The following is a 26,065-nucleotide window of genomic DNA, read 5'->3' as shown; positions in this document are numbered from 1 at the left end:
AAATGAATACCCAAATTCCAATCTCATAGCCCTTTGACATATGCTGAATATACATTTAATAATGTATTTAATAGTGTACTAAGACGTATATATGGAGAGAGAAAAAGTTTATGGTTGAACTTATTTAAGGCAAAGAGTTATTCAAAACATATTTTTATTTTATATGCTTCTTTCTTTTATAAAATTATAATGAAATATGCAAATGTAGAGTTCCTTATAATGGCTGGATTAAACTAAAATACAGTTTATGTGATAATTTAGTAATAAAGAAGGAACTAAGTTACTGCTTTCTTGATAAATCTTTGGAAGAGAATTTATAAAAACATATTAAGACAAGAGTATAATCCTATTAGAAAAAGTCCATCATCACATTCCTCTGTTTTATGGTCATCAAAACAAATCATCCGTGTACTATGGTGCCTTCTGAATAGCAGCAAAATTAGTCAGTGTGCCTAATCCTTAGAAAATCTAATATTATTAGGGGCTCAATAATAAGATTATGTAAATAAAATGGATTAGAAAACATTTCATGAAGGCATCATTAAGTATTTACCAAGCAAATTAGCAAGGAGATTACTTACATCTTGATCTAAATACACATACACACACACACACGTACGTACATACATACTATTTTCCACAAGTGCTGCAGAACTAAACTGCAAAAATATTCTCTCACAAAAGCCCTTTGGTAGTGAATTTTGTGAATGTCAGCAGAGTAGCTGATTCATTCATGAAAGGGCAGATACAGAGGAATGGGGAGGACGTGACTACTCTGGGGAGTAATGGCTGCTACCAGAGCAGTGGAGGTCACTCAAGGCAGATAGAGCATGAAAAAATCGAGAGAAAACAAATTTAAGGTGAAGAATGCATGATGGTAGATGTATATAGAGAAGCATCAGGCAACCCTTCCAATTCAGAAATCTGAACAGGAAGATTTCCCATGTTGGGCAAATGTAGGAACAAAGGATCTAAGTCTAAGAAATTCCTAGGTAGCAGGTAAGAAAAGTATCCTGGGATCCTGCTGACATAGGAGAGATCTGGAAGGAATCTCAGTTGAGTGGGATTAGGGGAAGGCCAATACTATTTTTTGAAGATCTGTCTGATATATCAACAAGGAAAACTTTTGAGACTGTATTCCTAGACAGAGTCCACATCCAACTTAGCATTAGGGTAGCAAATCCTAGGAAAGGAAAGGCCATTGAAAAGAGGGCTCATAAGGACCTAGGAATTGGGATTGTTGCCACACTCATACTTCTAAATTTTGTTGAAAGGCATATAAATTTTGGATGACTTTCTCTAGAAAAAGAGTCTATCATTTGCAAGTAGTGATTATTTTTCTCAACAGAATATAGGCAGTTGGTGTCACCATCAATCTTTTGATAAAACATTTTTCTGTTTTTGAGTTAAAAAGGTTACAAGTGGTGCTTCTCAGACTGCCACACAGATTGACTAGGATCCTGGCACAAATGAAAAAAATGGACTTTCCGTTTTCTACCTCCCTCTTCCCTATCCTTCCTCCCCCACCACACACACACACACACACACACCCCGCTAAATCCCTGACCAGCACATATTGGTTTCCAAGAACAAAGGTGGTTTGTTTTCATTTGTTTGTTTTCCTTGATGTTCTTGTAGGAAAAAATGATACTATATTTACAAAGAGCTACAATATCCAAATTTGGTTGACATTTTATGCATGTGGGTCTAATGAATTTTGGAATTGTGCAAAGGTACTATAACACTTCATGAATCTAGACAGCTTTTTGTAATCTTCTTAGGGTGTTTCAAAGGAAATATCCCACGAAATTACCAAGGACCCAAGGACTAAAAGGGAAATTTAAAGGTATCTCCCTGGAATACTCTGGCTATAGAAACTGGACTTAATCAGAAGCATAAAAGGAAAACCTAAGCCAAAAGGCAAGAAGATGTCAGAAATTGGTATACAAACAGAAAACTGCTACTCAGGTATTCAAAGAATATAATAGAAACTCAGAGAAGAAAACAACCAACTTTAAAACTAGGTTTTTATCTTTAAATCAAAACAGGAACTTCAGAAAAGGAAGAGATGAGGAGATACAGAAATGTAGATCTAGCAAGTATAATTGGCCATTCATGAAGGAGAGAAGGAATAGAACCAACTCTGAACCAAATAAAGCTTCAGAAACCCAACTGAATATACATGAAAATTTCCACCATAGGTAGATTCAGAAGGTAGATGGTAAGAAGCAGTGAGAGAACAGTTGGTTGGAGCTTCTGGTGACTTGCTTCTTAGAACTTATACTGACAGGCCTATGAGACACACGGTTACCAACTCAGCTAAAGGAATGACTACACCCCCAAAGGAAGACAATGCAGGTGAGCTTACCAGGCCTTTCACAAGGAATGGGGGTCAAAGCTCTAACACCCTGCATTTTGCTGGCATGTACTTCATCACAGACCTAACTGGGATGGATTCAAGGACAGAAGATCTTCATCATGACAATCAGGGACATCTTCAATTTCATTCATTCATATGAAAAATTAAGATTGAGCACAAAACTCTTAAGAATTGTTTAGATATTGGGGATATAAGAAACAGACAAAGGCCTAGCTCTCATGAAGCTTACATTCTGAAGGAAAAGAAAAACCGAGTACACGTGGTTTCAGATCTTGGTAGGGACAATGAAGGGAAAGGTTAAAGAGTAGAGACTACAGGTTGGCATCAGGGTGTTTTTTAATAGTAGAGTAGCACTGGAAGGAATTTCTATAGAGGTGATTCCATGGAGAGCCACATGAATTCGGGGCATAGGTCAGGAAAGGAGTGTTATAAGCAGTGGGAAAGCAAGTACAAAGACTCTGAGACAGGCCTACAGGGAAAATGAGATGGTGAGCACGGATTTAGGAGGATAAGCAAATGCAGAATGGTTGAAAGTGAAGTGAGTGAGGTAGACAGGGTCACATCAGGAAGGCGTTCAAAGATGAGCTCGGGAATCTGGACTTTATTTCATACACACTGGAGGGATCTGAGCAGAGGAATGGTGTGATGTGATTTGCTTTTAAAGGGGCTGCTCAGGCTTTGGGGTAGAGATTGTAGGGCAAGCATAAGAAAAGTAGGAAGATATAGGAGGTTATTTCAAAAGTTCAGGCCAGAGATGATGGTGACTTGGTCTTGGGTGGTAATCTATGGAAGGAGAGAGAAATAATCAAATGTATTTTGGAGATAAACCCAACAGGCCTTGTTATTAATACGTGTAACAGAAAAACAGAGAAATCTAGGATGATTTCCAAAGTCAAGGTCTCAGAAACAAAGTAAATACTTGTGTCCTTTGACTCTACATAGATTTTATTTTCCTACGGTTCTCTTATGAAAAATATAACTATGCTAGTACATCCGCTCTGTAAAAAGGTTTGGCAATTTCTTTAAAAATTGAATATACACTTATCACATGTTCCAGTAATTACATTCCTGGGCACTTACCCCAGAGAACTAAGAACTAATGTCCATATTAAAAACCTATACACAAATGTTCACAGCAGTTCTGTGTTGTTTGTTTGTGTTTTGTTTTGTTTTGTTTATTTTCAGTTCTGAAGTACATGTGCAGGATGTGCAGGTTTGTCACATGGGTAAATGTATGCCATGGTGGTTTGCTGCACATATCAACCCATCATCTAGGTATTAACATAGCAGCTTTATTTGTACAGCCAAAAACTGGAAACGAATACAATGTCCTTCAATAGATGGTGAGTTAAACAGTACTACATCCTAACCATAAATTACTACTCAGCAATAAAAAAGAACAAATTAATTATTGATACATTCAACTTAGATGGATCTCAGGGGCATTATGCTGAGCGGAGAAAGCCCATTTCAAAAGGTTACATTTTACATAATTCAATTTATATAACACACTCAAAATCACAAAATTATAAAGATGGAGAGCAGATTAGTAGTTTTCAGGGAATAGGGATAGTTGGGGGAAATGGGTAGATTGCCTGTGAGAGGGAGCTTTGTGGTAAAGGAACGGTTCTGTATCTTGATTGCAGTTGTAATTAAAGAAACCTGCACATGTGATAAAACAATATAGAACCACACACATACATTATATCAATGGCAATTTTGATACTGAGCTATAGTTATATAAGATGTAATTATTGGAGGAAACTAGGTGAAGGTAACAAAGGCCCTCTCCATACTATTTTTGCAACTTCCAATGAATCTATAATTACTTCAAACAAAAAGGTTTTTTTAAATCTATGCTCAAGTATAAGGCAAAATGTATTGTATAAATATTAAAAGTAGTATAGCGCTAAATACAGCATCTGACAAAATGTTGTCTTCTGAATTTAAAAAGTACATTTTTGCCCATACACCTTACCACTTTGGATATGTAGGTATCAGTTTAATTAATCATCAGGATCTCTCCCTGTGTATAAGGACATTTTCTGGCTGAAAGCCTCTGGAGCAAACAGCACTTGGAATTCTCACTCTCTTTCTAACTGCAAGCTCTAGCAAATAAAGTCTGCGTGTTCTTATTCCTATACCTGTACAAGGGTGTATTGGACAAACAGAGGCTGAACAACTGCCAACACTGATGCTCCAATAGCTTTCAGACATTCTAAACGATGAAAACTACCTGCTTAGACCCAAGATATTAACCTTTCATAGTCCAGCCAACGTCCCTGGACTCCAAGAACTTTTACCATCAATGACAAAATCTAAGCCTCTGTAGCATGGAATCTCAGAAAAGACAGCTTAGACACACATACACAAAAACCAATGACCATGATCCGAAGGCTTAAGAGGCACTAATAATGCTAATCGCACCTTCAGTACAATCTTAAGGTTAGTTTAGGGACCAGAACTAGGTGTGGATAAGTCATCTAAGTCAACTTGAAGGCATGAATGATGGTGAAGTCTCCCTCAAGATCTTCAAAAGCAACTTCTTTGGTATGTATTTCCTTTAGGTTCTGGTCTTCTGATGCCATCCAGTCGCAGTCTGAGTGCAAAGGACATGGTCTTTGTCCCTTTAGGGGGCATTCCATTTCCAAGAACTTGGTACTCAGGTATACATGTTAAATCCTAGACACTTCTCACTGCTGAATGGACCTACATTCAGCAATCCTTTCATTCCCTCCAACAGGCATATATTCAACCTACAGTGGCTGTTAATGAAGACTAGGTTAATAAACCCTTTCTCCTAGTCTTAATTGTAAAAACCCACACAAAAGTGTATCCTAAGTTCAACTTTAATTTAGGAATTCAGTATCAACCAGGATATTTATAAACAATATATTTCACATTGGATCCTATCTTTTTTTTTTTTGGGAATGTAACACATTACCAACAAAATCTATGGAATGTACCAAATGCCACCTGTCTGGATGCTGGTCCTGGTTCCTTCAAGAGAGCTCTGTTGGGTACACACATTAATATGTTTTTCACACATTAATAGGTTCTGAAGAGTAAAATATATTATTTTGCATTTCTATTTTCTAAGGTAGATAAAAAATGCAAATAAGACGGATTAAATACCTTTCTGAAGATAAAGTAGTTCATTTTAATCCTATCTGAGATTGTAGCCAGGAAAACTGCCAATAATAATAATTTTTAATGAAAACATTAAAATACTTACAGCCAACCATCATCATAGCCACTGAAAACATCTTCTCCACATCTGTGGTAGGAGCTATGTTTCCAAATCCTATGGTTGTAAGGCTTGTCATGGTAAAGTAGAGAGAGGACACATACAGTGAATCCTTGCTGGGTCCTCCTTCCCATATCCCGGCACTGGTATTGTAGCGGTATGGAGTCCCAATGCTCAAGGCCAGCTGGTAGAGCCAACTGTCTATTTGGATGGTGTTAGTGACTTCGTCAATGACCTCATAGTCTCCGATGCTATACCATATGCAGGCCAGCCAGTGGGCCACCAGTCCAAACACACACACCAGAAGCACGAGGACTGCTGCTCCATATTCTAGATAATGGTCCAGTTTCCTAGCCACACGGCCCAGTCGTAAGAGACGCACCACTTTTAAAGAACTGAAGAGACTGCTGATTCCCTGGATTAAAAAAAAAAAAAAATGACACCGCATTTTCAGAAAAAAAAAAAAAAAAGCTGGGGAAACAACATAATGACTCACCTTCATAAATTTAACCATCAATTTATATATTAAGAACATACATATACTATAGGTCTGATTTTAAGAAAACAAAAAACGTCAAAATGATAAACTGGAAAAAAATAGATTTCTTCCTACCCAGAAATTCATATTTGTGAATTATTAGATAAAACAGCTTTTCATTAGCTAAGACACTCCCAATTTATTTTCATAAGTAGAATATAAATGGTACAGAGAGAAACCAAAGATGAAAAATGCTCAAATGCATTATATGCAGAGTATACAAATAGGGGTGTTGAATTCAGAACATTTATTTCCTTTTCCTATAAAACTTTCCCTCAACTCTAAAAGGTTTCTTTTCATTTCTTATTTTATGATAGCTCCAAATAGCAGAACTCTAAAAAAGGAAGCACAGTCTTACAGGCAATCAAACAGGAAATTCTTGGGTATATATGAGGAAAATGAGCAAATATCATTCTTGGCCCCACTACCTCCTGCCATAATCATGAGAATCACTACATTCTAGAGCTCTGAAAATGTGAACAGAGCTGAAGCTGAAACGGGTGTGTGGCCTCCTAAATCCTATTCATCCTCTAGCAAAAGCCACCAAAAATAACACCAAAAAAAATCACAGCAGCCAGAAAATTCATATTTTGTTGAGAAGATTAACATAACAAATAAGGGATTATACAAATCAAAGCACAGCATAGGCTTTCTTAAATCAGTGAAAGTCCCATAGTTACTTTTTTGGAAGCACGTAATAGGCCACCTGCAGAGGTAGGATAAGTTCATTCCTGATGCAGTTCACGAAATAGGCAGGGAGGGAAAATGGAGCAGTGATCCAGGAAGCCTCTCATGCACTGATCACCTGCAAATCCATTCGTGTCCAGGACTTCCTTACTGCTAACCCTGTCTCCCAGAATGTAGACAAGGAATCTAATATAACTTATTCTGACATGAATTCTCACCAGCAAGGAGAAATTTGTTGTTGCAGTAGAATAGACGTATATTAATAAGACTCTAATTATGCAAGGTAAAGTTCCTGATTAAGGAAATAGCTGACAGGGTGCAGTAGCTCATGCCTGTAATCCCAGAACTTTGGGAGGCCGAGGCAGGTGGATCACCTGAGGTCAGGAGTTCAAGATCAGCCTGGCCAACATGGCAAAACCCCACTTCTACTAAAAAAATTCAAAAATTAGCCGGGCATGGTGATGAGTGTCTGTAATCCCAGCTACTCGGAGGCCGAGGCAAGGAAAATTGCTTGAACCCGGGAAACCGAGGGTGCAGTGAGACGAGATCACACCACTGCACCCCAGCCTGGGTGACAGAGCAAGACTCCATCTCAAAAAAAAAAAAAAAAAAAAAAAGAAAAGAAACAGTTAAGAATGCATCTGGTTTGTTATACTATATTCTATAAGGCAGTATGTGTTTGAAATTTTTCATAATGAAAATTTAAAAAAGATAACAAAGAGAAGTAGAAACAAGAGTCGCTATAGAAACAAAGGAGTAGCAGAGTCATCCCGCCAGGTTTCTGCCTCAACATCAATTTCTTCAGGCCTACCTCTGTTTAAGTCAAAACTCTCAAATACTGTGGCATATATACAGCCTAAAAACAAATTCCCATTTCACTTTAACACTTGGGGGAAAAAGATGCTGAACTTTAGTCAGTTAAAAAGAGTAGAATTAATAAAATAAAGAAGACAAATTTGTGTAATTCAGTGACATGAGATGTTGGAAGGTAAGAAGAGTCAAGAAAGCTTGAAAGCTTTCAAAAATGGAACTGTGTAGTCATCAACAAGTAATACAAAAATAAACATTTATTGAGCACTCCTACATGCCAAGTTCTGTTATAAGCCCTGGGGATATTAAGATAAATATGCCTCACTTCTGCTCTAAAGAAACGCATAATCGAAATACATGAAAAACTCAAACAGAGTTCAGTTTAAAAATAAAAACAATGATGTTATAGATAATGTTTTCTGGTTAGCTCAAACTTTTAAAGGAACTTTGGGACTTCTGTTTAAATACTGCATAGAAAAGTCATTTATACCTGAATTCTTTTCTCTGAAAATAACTAAAAGCAAAGAGAAGGAAAACCAGAGAGAAAATCTTCACCCCATTCAGACTAAGAAAGCCAACACAAGCCCCAATTAGAATGTGATGAGTTAGGACCTACTAGAATTAGGTCCAAATGGCGGAAAGATATACATCCTTCATCTCTAGCAAGTAGATCGCTCCAAAAGGAGGTGACCCATCCCAACAGGCCTGCTCTGGACTCTACTTACTTGGAAGCACATTTTCTAATATTTAGAAGTAGTTTGACACTTCTTAAAAACTATAAAATGTGGCCGGGCGCGGTGGCTCAAGCCTGTAATCCCAGCACTTTGGGAGGCCGAGACGGGCGGATCACGAGGTCAGGAGATCGAGACCATCCTGGCTAACACGGTGAAACCCCGTCTCTACTGAAAATACAAAAAACTAGCCGGGCGAGGTGGCGGGCGCCTGTAGTCCCAGCTACTCCGGAGGCTGAGGCAGGAGAATGGCGTAAACCCGGGAGGCGGAGCTTGCAGTGAGCTGAGATCCGGCCACTGCACTCCAGCTCGGGCGACAGAGCAAGACTCCGTCTCAAAAAAAAAAAAAAAAAAAAAAAAAACTATAAAATGTTTTATAAGCTTAAAAAGTAATAAAATATTAGTAAATAGACATACTTGATATATAAAGTATATATAAAATATTAGTTATATATCTATAAAGCATTGTAGACTCTCTGCCATATGTTTAGAAGTAGTATGACACTACTTAAATATTATAAAGTGTTTTATATGCTTAAAAAGTAATAAAATATTTGTAAATATACATACTTGATATATATACATAAAGTATATATAAAATATTAGTAATGTATATAGATATATACCAAGCATTATAGACTCTCTTTGCCATAGGTCCTATGGCACCACTTCCTCTTGATTTTTAGCCAACCCTCCAACTGACGCCCTTTCAACCACCTTCTATATATGAATGATTCTCAGGTCCACTTAGCACAAAAAAAAAAAAAACAACTGTCTCCTGAGTTATTGATACTAAGCCAAATGTCTGCTGTGCATTTCCACTTGGATATCCCACAGGTATCCAAAAACAAGTCCCAAAGGGAGCCCTTTGCTTCTCCAAAATCAGCTATCTTCTGTCATGTGAATGACATCATTATCCACCCAGTCACTCAGACCTGGGGCAAAGCCTCCACTTTTCCCATTTCCTGCCACATGTAGCTGGTTATCAAGTCCTAAGAGTCTCATCACTCAAAGTGCCTAAGTGCTCAAAATATATCTATTTAATAAATCTCTCAAAAAATGTCCTTCTTTTCCATTCCCATAGGCATGTTTTGGTCATGACTTCACAGTTTTTTCTCACTTGTGTGACAGGAACCGCCTCTCCATCAGCCATCCCACCTCTATTCTTGCTTCCTCTAATTCACAGACCACACTATAAAGGCTATCAGTCTCGTATTTTTTTAAATGCACATCTATCTAACCATGTTCCTCTCTAATATAAACTCCTTTCATGTTGGCTCATTACCTATAGGAATAAATACTAATTTTCAAGTGTGACATGCAAAGCCCACCAGGACCTTGTACCTGCCTACCTGCTCAGCATCTCTCCTGCCAATTCCTCCACCTGCTCTCTAGGCTGCTGCCGTTCTCAGGTAGGAGTAGTTCCCAGAATGTCCATGCTGTTTCATGCTACATTACAAGTTATTCTCTTTGTTTAAAGGCTTTCTTCCTCCACTCTCTTAGTGGTTAGGATCTTACATACAGTTTATGACAAACACTTTCTCTTCCACGTGCACTTCCCTGACATCTTCTCCCTACCTCTGCCACCTTCATTGTCATACTCTCCCCTGTCCCCCACTGGGAGAATTAGGTATCCTTCCTTTTTATTATCATACAGTTTCTGCACATCTCTATTATAACAATTTTCACTGTCACACTTACTACAAGTGTGTTTGCATATTCCAGGAAACTCTAAACTCTAAGGAGTAGATCTACTGTCAATTACAAAGCTGGTATATGGTAATATGTTAAGCAGCCAATAATTCAATAAATGAAAGAATAAGCTTTTGTGAAACTAGCAAATGTTGGGGGTGAAATTGGGGAGCTTTAATTACAAACTCAGAATGATTTAACAGTATAATGTAGAGAACAAAACAGTCAATGTAACTTAAGGTTGCATTAATAGAGTATGTCATTGAGTACAAAAAAGAAATTATCCTTAATCTCTACACTGACTAGGTATATTACTCCATTTTCATACTGCTGATAAAGACATACTTGAGACTGGGTAATTCATAAAGGAAAAGAGGTTTAATGGACTCACCGTTCCACGTGGCTGGGGAGGCCTCACAATCATTGAGGAAGGCAAAAGGCACACCTTACATGGCATCAGGCAAAAGAGAATATGAGACAAACAAAAGGGGAACTCCTTATAAAACCATCAGATCTCATGAGATTTATTTACTACCACAAGAACAGTATGGGGGAAAACACCCCCATGATTCAGTTATCTCCACCTGGTCCCTCCCACACCACCTGGGAATTATGCAAGCTACAATTTAAGATGAGAGTTGGGTTGGGAAACAATCAAACCATATTACTAGGTCATACATACAGGAGATCAGCTGAATACATTCATCAGAGAACTGCCAAAAAAAAAAAAAAACCTCAAAACTCAACTCTATTAGGAAAAGTGAAAGGAACTGGAAAAAGGGAGATTGGGGCAGGGCACTATTTATATTCAAATACACAGTGCACGGATGAGGGCTGAGCTCTCTCTGTTCAATCCTAATGTGGGTAACCCAGAAAAAAGTTGGAGCTACAGGGATAGAACGATGCAAACAAGATTTCAACATGCCTGTGCCACACACTTCTATGCAGTTAACCAACAGAAGGTTAGGTCATTTATTGCTACTTGGAAAAGACAGACAAGGCAATAATAACATCGAGTATTTACTGCATGCCAAGTACTATTCTAAGCGTTTTCTTTGTATTAATTAATTTAAAATTCAGAACAATCCTATGTGGTACCTATCATTAAAGTATGGCCCAGAAAAGTTAAAAATAATTGGACTAAGTTCACATAGATAGTAAGAGGAGGATCCCAGATTTACATTCAGGCAGACTGTCTCCAGAATCTTCCTTCATTCATTCTGAAAGTCTTTATACCTAGAGTATAAAGTGTAATTTATCCAACCATATGAATACCTGCAATATTTGCTTAAATGTGAGCATTCTCTACGTGACTGAATAAAGGAGATTAAATACCTAGCCTCCTCTTTCTTGCCACTCAGTCACAGCAATGCCCCACAATACGGGTTCATGGAGGTCCTGGAGCTCTTATATCTATATAGTCTGTAGTTCTCCAACATGGATCAACTCATTTTGTTTTCATAATAGCAGGATTCCTACCTTCATTGTTCATATGAGGACACTGAAGCTTGGTCAGGTTGAACAAACCATCCAAAGGCAGTTAGCAAGGAATGAGAGTATCACTCAGACCCAGTCTTTCAGGTTCTGAGTACATTTTCCACAACAACCAACCACCCTGCAGCCTTCCTGTCCTTACCGCTAGTCTCTCCTACATCATTGCTGCAATGTTAATCTTCCTGAAAGGTAGCACTGAGCATATCCTCCAAGGGCTCATCACAGACACTAAGCATAATCTCTTGAACAGGCCTTCAATGCCCGCAATCCCATCTCTGTCTATGCTGCCAGGTCATTTCCCTCTATGCCTCTGCAAAGCCCTAGTGCTCCAATAAAACCAAACTCCTTCTTGCCCCCAAACATCATGTTGAGCAAGAGGAGCTAGACACAAAAGAGTATATGCTGTATGATTCCATTTCTGAAGAGTTCAGAAACAGGTGGAACTACTCTATGGGGTTAAATGAGCATAGTGTCTCCCTTTGTTGGGAGAGGGGCAGTGATTACAAAAGACATGAGGAAACCTTCAGGTTCTGGCAATATTTTGCTTCCCAACATGGCTACTAATCACTAGGTGTGTTCACTTTGTGAAAATTCTTTCTGCTGTACACTTAAGATTGGGATAATTTTCTTTAAGTATGTCATATTTAAACATCAAAAAAAGGTTATGGAAAACCCAATAGTCACTGATGTGTTATTAAGCTAACATTTCACCACAGTACATGATTCAGATTAATAATTTCTTACTCATCCTATGGTATTTGGTTGGGAGGGGGCAGGGAGTCATAGCCATCATTGTATCTAAAATAAGAGACTTTCCTTATTTTATGATTCATTCTCATAACCTTTAGATTGGGCCACAAATTGCATTTAATTCCTGTTGGCAATTTTAATTTCACTCATATGATACTACTGGACAGTTTTAGAGGTTGATCCTCCAAAAATGCCCTTCTTATGTACTTCCACCTTTTTCATAACAATGTTTTGATGCTGTACTTTCCACCAGTCTTAGCTATTCATTTATTTTCTGCTTCATTTCACTCCAAACTTTCCAATCTTTCTGTGCCCTTCTCTGCACTCCAGTGGCTTTCTGCCTCTATCCCAACCTCTGAGCTGTTAACACACAAATCCCTGGGGTTCCACTGTGGAAGAGAATATCAAATACATCAAGTGCATAACAGAACACAGCAGGGTGAATGGAGGACTTTCAGCCATCAGCCTTCCACCTTCTAGCCAATTTCCTTGCTTGACAAGCCCCTCAGGCCATAGTAGCACAAGCAGCAATATCCAGGAGACACTTATGTGCCATTAACTCTTCAAGTTACTTTTGTGGATTCCACATTAAAGAGATGTGAGGTGTTATCAGAGTAAAATAATATCTTGCAATGATAAAGCCACCCAAAATACAAATCAATTCTCTCATTTGATTGTCACTAATAATAGCAGGTAGATAATTCAGCCAATATTCCTTCCTATTTTCTTTAACTTTCTTGGGCAAGGACGCATAATAATTAAGTGGAGATGAAAGAGCAGGAATACAGATTTGTCATATCCAGTTGCATGATTTTTCACCTACATTTTGCATTCTCACAATACAATGTTCTGGTAGATTGTTTCAAAAACATAGCTGTGTTTATTTTTCTCCCTGTATCCATACTCCTCTGCAATGTTACTTATAATTCCTCCCATCAAGAGATACAGTCTATTTCCTATCTCTTAAATCTGGACTGACTTTAGGACTTGCTTTGGCCAACAGAATGTAATATAAATGATTGCAGCAGATCCAAGCCTAGGGCTCAAAAGGCCTTGCAGACCACCTCCACCTGTGGTCTTGGAAACCAGCCCAGCTGCTGTGTGAACAAGACTCACTAGGCTTTGGGGGATGAGAGACCACAGAAGCATCCCTTCGAGTCATACATTTCAGCCATCCTAGACTATTCAGGCCTAGCCAACTCAGTGGCTGACCACAGATGCATAAGTAAACTTAGTTGAGATAAGCCAAACCTAGCCTAAATCAGCAGAACCACCCAACTGAACTGCAGACTCGTGAGTTGAATAAATTATGGTGGTCCTTATCTGTAAAGCCTTAGAGTGATTTGATATGCAGGAAAAATGACAACTGATAAAAAAGTAAGAAAAGTGCATATGTTACCTATTTATGAGCACAGAATTTCACATTTCTATGACATAACACTGGGGCAATATAGATATCGCATTAATACAGAGGTCCCATTTTAATGTGACATTATCCCAAATAGGAAAGATATGGGTAGGTAAAGTAAGATTTAATATACAATTGTTAGGTGTTATTTATCTGTTATATTCAGAAATATGTCGCTGTTATCATGGATGCCAACGAATACTCCATGAGAATAAAGAACTCCAAGTTATTACTTCATAAATCTTATAAATATTTCTGAAAGTCAATCTCACCTAAAACAACATCACCTTGGGTGGTATCCATGGAGATGACCCTTCCAATAGCCTGGCCTTGGAGTTTCTTCACCAATTCATCTCCAACAACCTTTCTACTTCTCCTCAGATACCCACTCTCATGATAATAATCTAAAATTTGTTACATTCCAAAACTTTCTCCAGCTCTGAAATTTTGAATTGAATCATCCTGCTATCTGACCAGGGCTGCTTCTCTAACAAGATCAGTGGCCCAATTACACCAACTGCAAAAGTAGTTGATCCTTACTGAACCTGCAGTCCAATGACAGATCTACCTTTCCCCAATTTATTAACCCTCTTCATTCTCTACCTTTTTTCTTATGCAATCCCATAATTTCAATAACATCAATACCCTAAATTGTTTAGCATCTCTATCTCTACTTTACACCCACTGTCAAAATTCTAGTCCTGGCTCAATTACCAGCTTTCTTCACATCTGTATTACGAACTGCTCAAGAAAGCTATACAGTGGGTTCCACTATAAATTCATTATCATCACCTTCAATGCATCTGTCAACTACCTAGCAAGTTTCCTGTTTTTCTTATAAATTTACCCACTCACTATATTTCAAGCCTTCTCTACTCTACTCAAAACTCCAACCATATCCTCTTCAGCTATATCTTTCCCATAGATATTTAAACATGTCATGTCCCTCTCATTAAGAAAAAACAAGGCACCCCCTCACACTCCTAAATCAGCTATCTAAGCAAATCAGAAACCAAGAATTATCCTCGCCATCCCTTTCTCTGACATCAACTCACCCAACCTACCTTAAAATCCTATTCATTTTAGAACAATATTTTATCATGGAAAAGCTCAAACATACAAAAAAACAGATAAATAGCACAACAATTCCCCCATTTACCCATAACTTGGCTAGAGTAATTATTAACTTATCACCACCCTTGCTTCTTCTACATCTCTCTTTTAACAACAAACTCCTGGTCCCACTGGATTATTTTGAAGCAAATCCAAAATGTATAATTTTGTCCATAGATACTTCAGGGTATGTCTCTAAAAGACAACATATTTTTTAATTCAACAAATCTATCACCCATTATCACACCTGATAAAACCTAACAAGATTTCTCAAAATCAGCAAATATCCAGTACACTCAATGCCCACCCTCTCCCCAGCTGGTTTCTTAGAATTAGGACAAAAGAAGGTCCACGCTTTGTGCTTTGTTAATGTGTCTCTTAATCTACACATTTTCCTCTCCTTTTTTTAATCTGTTGAAGTCAAATTTATTTGTTTGTCCTATAGAGTTTCCTAAATTCTGAATTCTGAGGTTTTCATCATTATGGTGTCACTAATATAATCCTCTGTCCTCCCACTTTCCTGTAAACTGGTAGTTAGATCTTGGAAACTGTTCTGATTCAGGTTCCATTTTTCTAAAATATTTGTTTTTATCAATACATAATTTTAACTCCTAACTATCTCTCAAATTTATCTACTTCTCTCAACCTCCACTGACATGTCCTTAGATCATACTAATAGCATCTCTCTCCTCTATCTACAGGAGCTTCCTAAGTGTCAAGGCATTTGTTTAAACCCATTCAATCTGTTCTGAACACTACATAAGAGTTACCTTTTCAAAATCACTGCTGGTTTAAAATCATCTCACAGCTTCCCACTGTTCTAAAATCTGTTTTGCTTATATGGTCTTGAATGGTCTGGTCCAGGCTTACCACTGTAGCCCCATTCTCCTCTGCTCACTCTCCATCAATTCTTTGAATATGTCTTTCTCCCTCAAACACAGGGACTATGCACTTTCTGTTCTTTCTAAATGGAATGTTCCACAACTCTTTCGTGCCCCTTCCTCAGCCTAGTTGGCTCTATCTATACTTTAGATTATAGCTCAGTTATCGCTTCCTTAGGGAACTTTCCCTTTCTGATCTAGATCAGGTCATTTCATTATATAATCTCAAAGAACCATGTGCATTCTCTTCATGACACTTGTCTCTTTGTGATTGTGTATGTGTATCATGTTTTGTTCATTCTTTTATCCCTAACACACTCTAGGACTCTTAGAAACCTAGTGATTGAAAGAATGAAAACATTAATTAAAGAATAACTTAATATACAAATCTCTCATAATAATTTCTGATTCTCCCAGCACTGATACCATAATCAATAATTAATAGCTTCTTAATTTTCATGAGTAGTACCACATCAGGCAACTGGATAGAAACCACAAAACAATAATAAGCTCTGTTTCATAAGCATTGGGCTCTTATTCTAAATAGATTTTATACATGAATGATTACATAGTCATAGTCCATTTCCATTTCCTTTTGTAGAGTGCAATTTAAAGACGGAAAAAAAATTGCAAACTACATTTATCTGAACCTCTAACCCAGATAACAAATTATATTGCTTTTTCTCCTATTCAGAATTCACTTCTCCAACTCAAGCTACCAAGAGCTCTACGGGGAAATAATCCTAATTACTCCATGGATTAGCTAGCATTCTCCTGTAGAAGATCTGAATTTAAATAACTTGTGCATAACACCTGCATTAGCCAATTCATATTCTTATTGAAACACAGTGGCATAAATGGCCAGACAGACAGATAGATAAAGAATAGGCACTTATTGTCAGCAATATCCATAATGTACTAACTTTTAATATGCTTCTTGTTGTGTAAAATACTTTTATTTTCATATCCACTGGGTACACAGTGAATATAAAGCTTGACCAAAATATGTACCCTATGAAGAGGTATATTGCCTAAAGCCCTGAATTTTTTTTAACGTTATGATATATATACAAGCAAACCAAATTGGGGATTTTTTAAATCCTTCTTCAATAATTTCTTGCTGCCTTTAGAATAAAACTCAAACTCCTTAACACAACCTACCCCTGCCTACCTCTTCAGACTCACCTTGTGCATCTGTCTTCTGCTCTCTACACTCTGTTCACATAGGACTTCTTTCCTGCCTTAAAAATGTATTCTCTCTCACACAGGGGATCTCCAAACATGCTGTTTAAAAGAATCTCCCTACCCACCAACAGTTTCTTTTGCCTGGTGAATTCCTATGCATCTTTCAGATCTGGGCTTAAAAATATAACCACCTCAGAGACACTTCTCCTAACTATCCCCATCCCTGAAGGTTAAGACTCTTGTTTTATAGCTTAAATAATTAGTACAAGAAATGCTGAGGGAATGAGGTAACAGGCAATGAAAGTTGAAGCAGAGTAAGACTGAAGTGGCCATGATGGGCTATGTAAGCAAAGAGACAAAGCAAAAGAGAAGAAAGACTAAGTGTATTTGTCGGGGCTCTCCAGAGAAACGGGACCAACAGGACATGATGGACATGAAAAATGGAAATGGGGATGGAGACAGGGAGATATGGAGATGGATATATGGAAATAGAGGTGCAGATGGAGATGGATACAGGGATGGGGATGGAGATGGAGATGGAGACAGAGATGCAGATGCAGATGCAGATGGAGATGGAGGTACAGATGGAGATGCAGATAAAGATGGAGATGGAGATGCAGATGCAGATAAAGATGGAGATGGAGATGGAGATGATTGAGATGAAGATGCAGATGCAGATGGAGATGGAGACGCAGATGGAGATGGAGACGCAGATGGAGATGGAGATGCAGATGCAGATGGAGATAGAGGTGGAGATGGAGATGGAGATGGAGATATGGAGATGGAGATGGAGATACAGATAGAGATGGAAATGGAGATGGAGATGGAGGTGCAGACGGAGATGGATACAGGGACAGGGATGAAGATGGAGATAAGAATGTACCCAGTCATCCTGGATCTTCTATGACAATGAAAATGTTTAGGTTGTATTTTTACTTTCAAATACAACCTCCTTGTTTCAGTCCTTTGACAAGGACATCATTTGGTTTGTCAATGCCACATATACCTGCCTGATATTTGACTGCATTTGATCAGCAACTAATGCAGACCTAATCCAGATACAAGGCAGTGCTGGAAATCATTCACTATCTCTGATGCAATAGTGTTCCTCAAAACTGCAATGGATTAATTAAAATCAGAAATTGCAAATACCTGCTGGAAGAACTTATGGAATGAAGTCATGAATGATTTTAAAGGCTTCCTGGGGATCAATGGAGAAGCTAGGAAAATAATTCACACAGTAAGACAAGCTAGTGAAGAATAATTTGCCAACATACTTGATGAAGTGGAAGAACATATTGCAGGTCATCAGAAGTGCTAACAAATGAGAAACTGGAAGAACTTGTTGAGTCATCTACAGAGGAAGAAGAAGAAACTGAAGCAGAACTAGCAATGTGGATACTATGGAAAGTTGCTGAAGTGTTTCAAATTCTACAGACAATAATGGACAGAATTATGGAATATGATCCACAGATGGAACAAAGCACTAAAGTCTCCTATATGATCAACGAAGGAATACAATTTCTTTCTTTTATTTTCTTTTCCTGAGATGGAGTTTTGCTTTTGCTGCCCAGGCTGGAGTGCAATGGCACAATCTTGGCTCACCGCAACCACCGTCTCCCGGGTTCGAGCAATTCTCCTGCCTCAACCTCCCAAGTAGCTGGGATTACAGGCATGTACCACCACCCTGGCTAATTCTGTATTTTTGGTAGAGACAGGGTTTCTCCACGTTGGTCAGGCTGGTCTTGAACTCCTGACCTCAGGTGATCCACCAGCCTCAGCCTCCCAAAGTGCTGGGATTACAGGCATGAGCCACCACGCCAGGCCAATCTTTGTATTTTTAGTAAGGACAGGGTTTCACCACGTTGCCCAGGATGGTCTTGAACTCCTGGGCTCCGGCAATCCACCTGCCTCAGCCTCCCAAAGTGCTGGGATTACAGGTGTAAGGCACCATGCCCAGACGGAATACAATTTCAATAGCAACATTTTAATGAGTTTAAAAGAGATAATAATTTCCAACTACAGTGTTCTTCCCAAAGGTTTTAGCAAAAAATAACCTTCAACTATCAAGGATCCCCAATATTGATACTATCTGCTTCTGCTCCTGACATCCAACCATTAATGCTCACGGCTTGATGATCCAGGATGACCTGAAGAATGTAATCCTCTTCTGATACATTACCAGAAGGTCAATAGTAGCCTAAAGCTATGTCACAATGCCTACATCATTCACCCTACTCATCTCATCATGTAGGCATTTTTTCATCTCATATCATCATAAGAAAAGGGGTGAGTATAGTAACAATCAGATGTTTTGGAAGACAGCAAGCACATTCACATAACTTTTATTACAGTACATTGTAATAATTCTTCTATTTTATTATTGTTAATTTCTTACTGTGCCTAATTTATGAATTAAACTTATCATAGGTATATCTGCATATGAGAAAGCATAGTATATATAGGGTTCAGTATCATCTGTGGTTCAGGCCTCCACTGGGGGTCTTGGAATGTATACCCATGGAAAAAGGGAGTAACTGTATATAGATAATGATGTTTAGGAAGAGAGAGAGTTGTATTGTGAGGAATTGGCTCAAATGATTATGGAGGCAGAGAAGTTTCACAGTCTGCCATCTGCAACCTGGAGACCCGAGAAAACTGATATTGCAATACAAGTCCAAAGACCTGAGAACCAGGCCAATGGCGTAAATTCCAGCCCAAGGGCAAGACAAGATGAGATGAGATGTCCCAGATCAAGTAGTAAAGGAGAAAAAAGGAGAGAATTCCTCCTTCTTCCATCTCTTGTTCTATTCAGGCCCTCAACAGATTGGATAATGCCCATCCACACTGGGGAGAACAATCTGCTTTACTGAATGTACTGATCCAAGTGCTAATCTCAGCAAGAAACAGATATACCCAGTAACAAAGTGTAATTTGAACACTCCAAGGTCCAGTCAAGTTGAGATGAAATTAACAAGCATGGTAAGAAATTAGTCAAGAAAAGAGAGAAAAGCTTACAGACAGAGTGAGTGAGTCATATTAGTGGTGGGAAACTCAAGTAAAGATCTACAAACCCTAAGAAAATAGCTAGAAGAGTAAACAGTCATGTCCTCCAAAATAATTTTCTAAAATATCCCTTTTCCCAACAATTTTAATGACAATATGTGATAATATGGAATGTTAAGGCTATAAGAAAACGATACTGGAGAAAACCATGTCAAAGAAAGACTGTGAGACATATGAAGAAGGAGTTCGAAGAGTAGCTCCATTTTCTTTTTCCTCACTTCCCTATACTTTGGTTCAGCTCCTTCCTTTTTTCAGGCTCACTTCCCTAATATTAGAAATTGGCTGTGCCTTGGGCCAGGTTCCCCAGAGCCACCTTGGTCTAGAGTCATACATTAGGTCCTAAGGTACCACTGTTATTTGTGCTATGTGCTGAAAAATATTCATCCTTATACTAAATCTTCCATCACTTGAGGTCACTTGAGTCTCTTTGCAACTAAAAGCAAATCCTAACCTAACAGCTACATTTAGCCCATTACATGCTTTCCTACATGGTTCACCTCCTCATCACCCCGGTCATTATCTATATCCTGTTGCTCCTGTATTACTTTTATTTGTAGAGCACATCACTAGCTGAAATTACACACACACACACACACACACACACACACACACATAATTTAAATTGTCCATGTATACTTACTGTCTGTTTTTCCCCCACCAGAATATTCACTCTGACCAAGGTGACCTTAATTTGGCTTCTTCCTAAGTCTAGGACCCTGACTTCCCTTTTCTTAGAATATTTACCTTAGAAAACTTTCTATTGTAAATTCTCTGCCTCTTTCAGAGGAAAATCTTCTCCCAGCCTCTTGCCAATTTTATAACCCAGGAATGTCTTTCTCAAAGACTTGTGGGCTATTCCTTTGGAATATAATCATCAAGAAAGATAGTGCCTCTGTTTTCTAATATCTGTAGGAGGCTAGATGTCAAACTTTGATAAGCATCAATTATCAAATGATTAGATGACCTAATCATATTGACCAACATCTCCACCACTTGTTTCAACGAAGTTGAGTTCAATCCCTCTCCCCTAGTGCAAAAATCTCTCTCTACTATTGCAACGGTCTTGAATACAGTCTTTGTTTTTAACAAACATCTGGTGCAATTTCTCTTTAACAGTTTTATGAAGATAGGGGAGGATTTGTGTGCTTGTTCACTGCTAGATTCCCCAATACTTACAATAAAGGAGTAGCCATACTCCTTTATTATAAAGGAATTCCTGACACATGTGTGTGTATATATATATATATATATATACTGCTAGATATAGATATGTGCTATACACATATATACACATATGGGATATATACACATATATATACACATATGAGATATATACACATATGTATACACAGATGAGAGACAGAGAGAGGTGAATATATATATATATATATAACTATATATATAAAACTACAAATATATTGAGGTGAATAGATGAATGAAATCAAGTAAGGGATTTGTTTTTTTCATTTAAAGGATGACATTCAGAGAAAAATAAATCCTTTTTACGTCATTGCTGTAGTTTGCATGTGGTTTGTCCCATCAAAACTCAAGATTTGATCCCCAATGTGGTAGTGCTGGAATATGGGGCCTAGTGGGAGGTGTTTGAGTCATGGGAGTGAATCTCTTATGAATGTCTTGGTACCATTCTCACGGTAGTGGGTGAGTTCTCACTCTGGCAAGACTGGATTCATTCTTAAAGGAATGGATAACTTCCTGCAACAGTGGATTTTTCTAGAGCCAGGGCACTGTTTGGGTTTTGTCTCTCCTCATATGTCTGCTTGTCCTTTGACTTTCTCCACAAGGTTATGATGCAGCATGAAAACCCTCATCAGAATCCAGGGCCATGTTCTTGAACTTCCTAACCTGCAGAGCTGTGAGCTAAATAGACTTCTTTTCTTTATAAATTACCCAGCCTCAGGCATACTGTTATAGCTACACAAGATGGACTAAGACAGCCATCCCTGTATATTTCTCAATGTACCACCACATCTCAGAATTCAAACCAAATACACAGTCATTCATAACACTAAAGAGCAAAAATTTAACAATTGAGCTAGTGATCAGACCTAGTAATATGTTTATCATATGTACTGGCAGGTTTCTGTGCATGGAGACTGTATATTTCCTAAAAATAATTACTTTCTTTGCCAATATAGGTAAGATGTCATTAAATAGATGTTCTTTTTTTAAACTTGTTAGATTTCAATATTAAAGACAAGAAGAAGTGATTCTAAAATTCCAGTAGCATCATATTGAATATAAAATTGAGCAAATCTAAAAATCTGTAATTTATGGTAAAATAATTTTTGCACTGCTTTCCATGATCTAGACCTCTTAATTCACTGTGACCAAGACAACTGCAACATCTGTAAAAGTTTTTGAGTAAGGCCATTCACAACTCAGTGTAACCCTGTGTATAAACGTGAATATAACTGAAGATGGCTGATTTTTCCTGACACAATTACCCAAAAACAAACAAATCACAATGGAAACTAGCATCTTCCGGGAAAGTGCACACCAGGCATTTGATCATAAACTCCGTGTTTGTATCTGCAATACTGATCAACAAAACATTCAAACACAACTATCATAGATCATGCTTGTTTATCAGTAGACTCAGAAGGGTACAGAATAGAAATCACTGCTCATCAAAAGGGCAGTATTAACATCTTCTCCCATGGACATAGACCTCATAGCAGTTTGTGTAGCAGTCCAAAGAGCTATGCTCCCTGTCCCCCTTCTCCCCAAGAAAACAACTTAAAAATGAGAAAATAAGACTCAGTCAGCAGGTACTGGAGACATCCTGACTTAAAAGCCTTGAAAAATAGTCTAATCTCACCATCACCACTACTCTCACTCATCCTGGACACTGAAAACTAAAACTCTATCTTACTGTCTACATTAACATGACTTTGGACTATCCCTCTGTCTCCCTTAGCATGACTTTCTTTCTCCAGAACTCTCCTGCTCAGATAAATGGTTTGATATTTTTATTACAGGAACTTTGCAAAGACCTATTAACTCTTTAATGAAAAGTATCTGCAGACAGTTTATGGCCTGAGATTCTTTGAATTCTTTCTTTCAAAATCCTTGCCTTGCTGTTTCCTCCAATCCTGTGCTATTGTATCATATTCTCGAACTTTACCCAATTCTAATAAAGCCCACTCCCCTAGCCCCTCCTTGTTTATAAAAGCCCACCTTAAATCAAACTTTCGATTCTTAATCCATTCTGTCCTTGTCTTTCCTGCTGAGTACACTACCAGAGCTTTGCATGGCAGTGTTCCCTTCTACTGTTGTAAGCAATAAATTCAACTCAGCTTTGTCTTTTTAACAGGTTGTGTTGGCAATGTTTGCGGATGTAGCTTTTGACAGCCTCATGCTCTACCTAATCTAATACTTCTAATAACAATGCCAGAGGCATAGTTTTCAGAGTCCCACAAGAGATACGCTCATATCTGTTGGAACTCTGAAAGCTCCATCATTCAAGGAACCCATAAGCCATGGTGTCCTTATCAAGTTATTTATAGTTTATTAAAAGTTCTTCACAGCCTAGATGCGATTTACTGATGAGGTAATATTTCTTTCTTTCTGTGGAGATGGGGTCCTGGTATGTTGCCCAGGCTGTCCTCAAACTCCTGGGCTCAAGCAATCCTCCTTCCTCTGCCTCCCTGAGGGCTGCGATTGCAGGCATTAGCCACCATGCCCAGCCATTTTTTAAAACATAAGTAATATTGCCTAGAAACATAAATGACATGTTCCCTTCATCAGTTTCCAGGGAAACAAAGGAAGACTGCTAGTCAAAAGTCAAATTCTCAAGCAGAAGAAGAAATAATTTTGTTAATCCTTTACCTAAATATAAACAACACTTCTTAAAGATGAAGAAATTCAATACAAAGACAAACACGTTGTTCATAAGTTAGTGTATGTTATGTGAAAGCAGTGACGTCAGGGAATAAAATGAAATATTAAAAAGGCTAAATGAAGTAGGGATGAGCTCCACTGGAACTTCCCCAAAAACAGAGTAACAAAACTATGATTTCTCAAGCGTGGGGATAATTATCACACAGAAAGACAACGAACAGCAACCTCTATGCAAGTATTCATAATTACTTATGGTAAAAACTGTTTAAGAATTAGCTGTAACATACAAATTCCAATATATTTCAACCTTCTCTGCCTCTATGTTAGAATCATCCCCTGGTGCTTAACAATAGGAACAACTTATCATGAATGAAGATCGGTACAGATAAAAAGAAAATTTTATGTAAACAAGAAAATCAAACAAAGGAAGCTCAATGCTATCCTCATTGCTTGTTATTTCCTATCCTCTCAAAGCTAATTCCCTCAGTTAAGCAGACTGCTTTGTCTCAGTGGAAATTCATGCAAAAGAATGTTCCTGCAACATCACCAAACTTCTCAAATCTAAGAACGTCTATCTTTAAAGCTGTGTATTACCCAACCTTGATAACACTCTCTACCAATGCCCACCAGGAATAGAATTTAAAAGCTTACACGATAGCCGTCATGTTCCAATTTGGAACTTGAGGCTGACTCTTACCCTTTCTCCAAATATTTTCCCTATCTCTTCCTTCACCCTGACCCCTCTTTTATTTACACCTTTGAATAGTTTGTGAGAAAGTTTTCCCTCAAAGTAGAAGGTAGGTATCTGTTCAGAGACTATGTCTTGTTCATCTTTGTATTCATTAGTATTTATTTGTCCACAATACTTTGCACTCCCAGTGGGAGATCACAGCTTGGGGGCATAACCCTAAGGTAATCCTTAAACATGTATGGAAAGCTGGTAGGGCAGGTCATCTGACTGGAGGATTACTTACATGACAGCATAAGAATACTCATGGAAAGGAACTCATGAGAGGAAATGTGAACATAGTTGTCAAAGGATATGCCCTATAGCCTGTGAGGAGAAAGAGTTTAGAGCACAGCTAAGATTATGCCACAAAGGTTTCCCTCTGGTCATATCTTTCCCATTATTAACAAAAAGCATGTATAGTTAGGAAATGTGGTATGCCTCATTCACTGCAATAGAAATATTTGTAGGATGGCAATTAGATGTCAGGCATCTTGGTAGGTGTACAAATCCAAGATGAGTTACAGAGACAGAGTCTCTGCTTTGAAGATTCTTCTAGAAACAAGCATAATACCTAACCATTAGCTCTCTAAAGATCTTTGCTGCATTTGAATTCTTTTCTTGAAGTACAATTAAAGGATGCCAAATAGGCTCACCAACACACCTTCTCTGAGCCTATAGATGAAAGACAAGTATGGATCAGCTACTAATCCAATACTCAATATAAATATAAATGATTTTTAAATTATTATTAGAATCACTATGTTTATTAAAAGAGTAGAAATCATACAATGTCGGCTTTCAGGTCACAATGGAATTAAATTAGAAATCTTATGGTACATCTAGTTCTAGATCTTTGAGGAATTGCCATACTGTTTTCCATAATGGTTGAACTAGTTTACAATCCCACCAACAGTGTAAAAGTGTTCCTATTTCTCCACATCCTCTCCAACACCTGTTGTTTCCTGATTTTTTAATGATTGCCATTCTAACTGGTGTGAGATGGTACCTCATTGTGGTTTTGATTTGCATTTCTCTGATGGCGAGTGATGATGAGCATTTTTTCATGTGTCTGTTGGCTGTATGAATGTCTTCTTTTGAGAAATGTCTGTTCATATCCTTTCCCCACTTTTTGATGGGGTTGTTTGTTTTTTTCTTGTAGATTCTGGAAATTAGCCCTTTGTCAGATGAGTAGATTGCAAAAATTTTCTCCCATTCTGTAGGTTGCCTGTTCACTCTGATGGTAGTTTCTTTTGCTGTGCAGAAGCTCTTTAGTTTAATTAGATCCCATTTGTCAATTTTGGCTTTTGCTGCCATTGCTTTTGGTGCATCAAACCTTGTTAAAGCATCAATTCCAGAAAATGTGCAATAGTGAAAGTGAAACGCTAAAATATAACTTTTTTGATGATCCACAATTTTCACATTTGCTTTAATTCATTACCCAAAAAGAATCACTTATCTATTTACACATCTACTCTGGTATCTATCTGTGTTT

The 26,065-nt window shown here is 38.0% G+C and overlaps 1 protein-coding gene across 2 annotated transcripts in view; it reads right to left on the bottom strand.

The window, feature by feature from the left end:
* The window catches only part of KCNH5 (potassium voltage-gated channel subfamily H member 5), a 952,486-nt gene that overhangs the window by 263,568 nt on the left and 662,853 nt on the right, over positions 1 to 26,065 (bottom strand). For both annotated transcript variants that reach the window (XM_031935711.1, XM_031935710.1), the window contains exon 7: positions 5,616 to 6,042. In XM_031935711.1, coding sequence (XP_031791571.1) covers positions 5,616 to 6,042 — 427 coding nt within the window. The remainder of the gene's footprint in view (positions 1 to 5,615; positions 6,043 to 26,065) is intronic.

Source organism: Piliocolobus tephrosceles, chromosome 6 (genome assembly GCF_002776525.5).
Source record: "Piliocolobus tephrosceles isolate RC106 chromosome 6, ASM277652v3, whole genome shotgun sequence".
In the NCBI taxonomy this organism is placed as follows: Eukaryota; Metazoa; Chordata; class Mammalia; order Primates; family Cercopithecidae; genus Piliocolobus; species Piliocolobus tephrosceles.
This window is presented reverse-complemented; position numbering and strand designations above follow the sequence as displayed.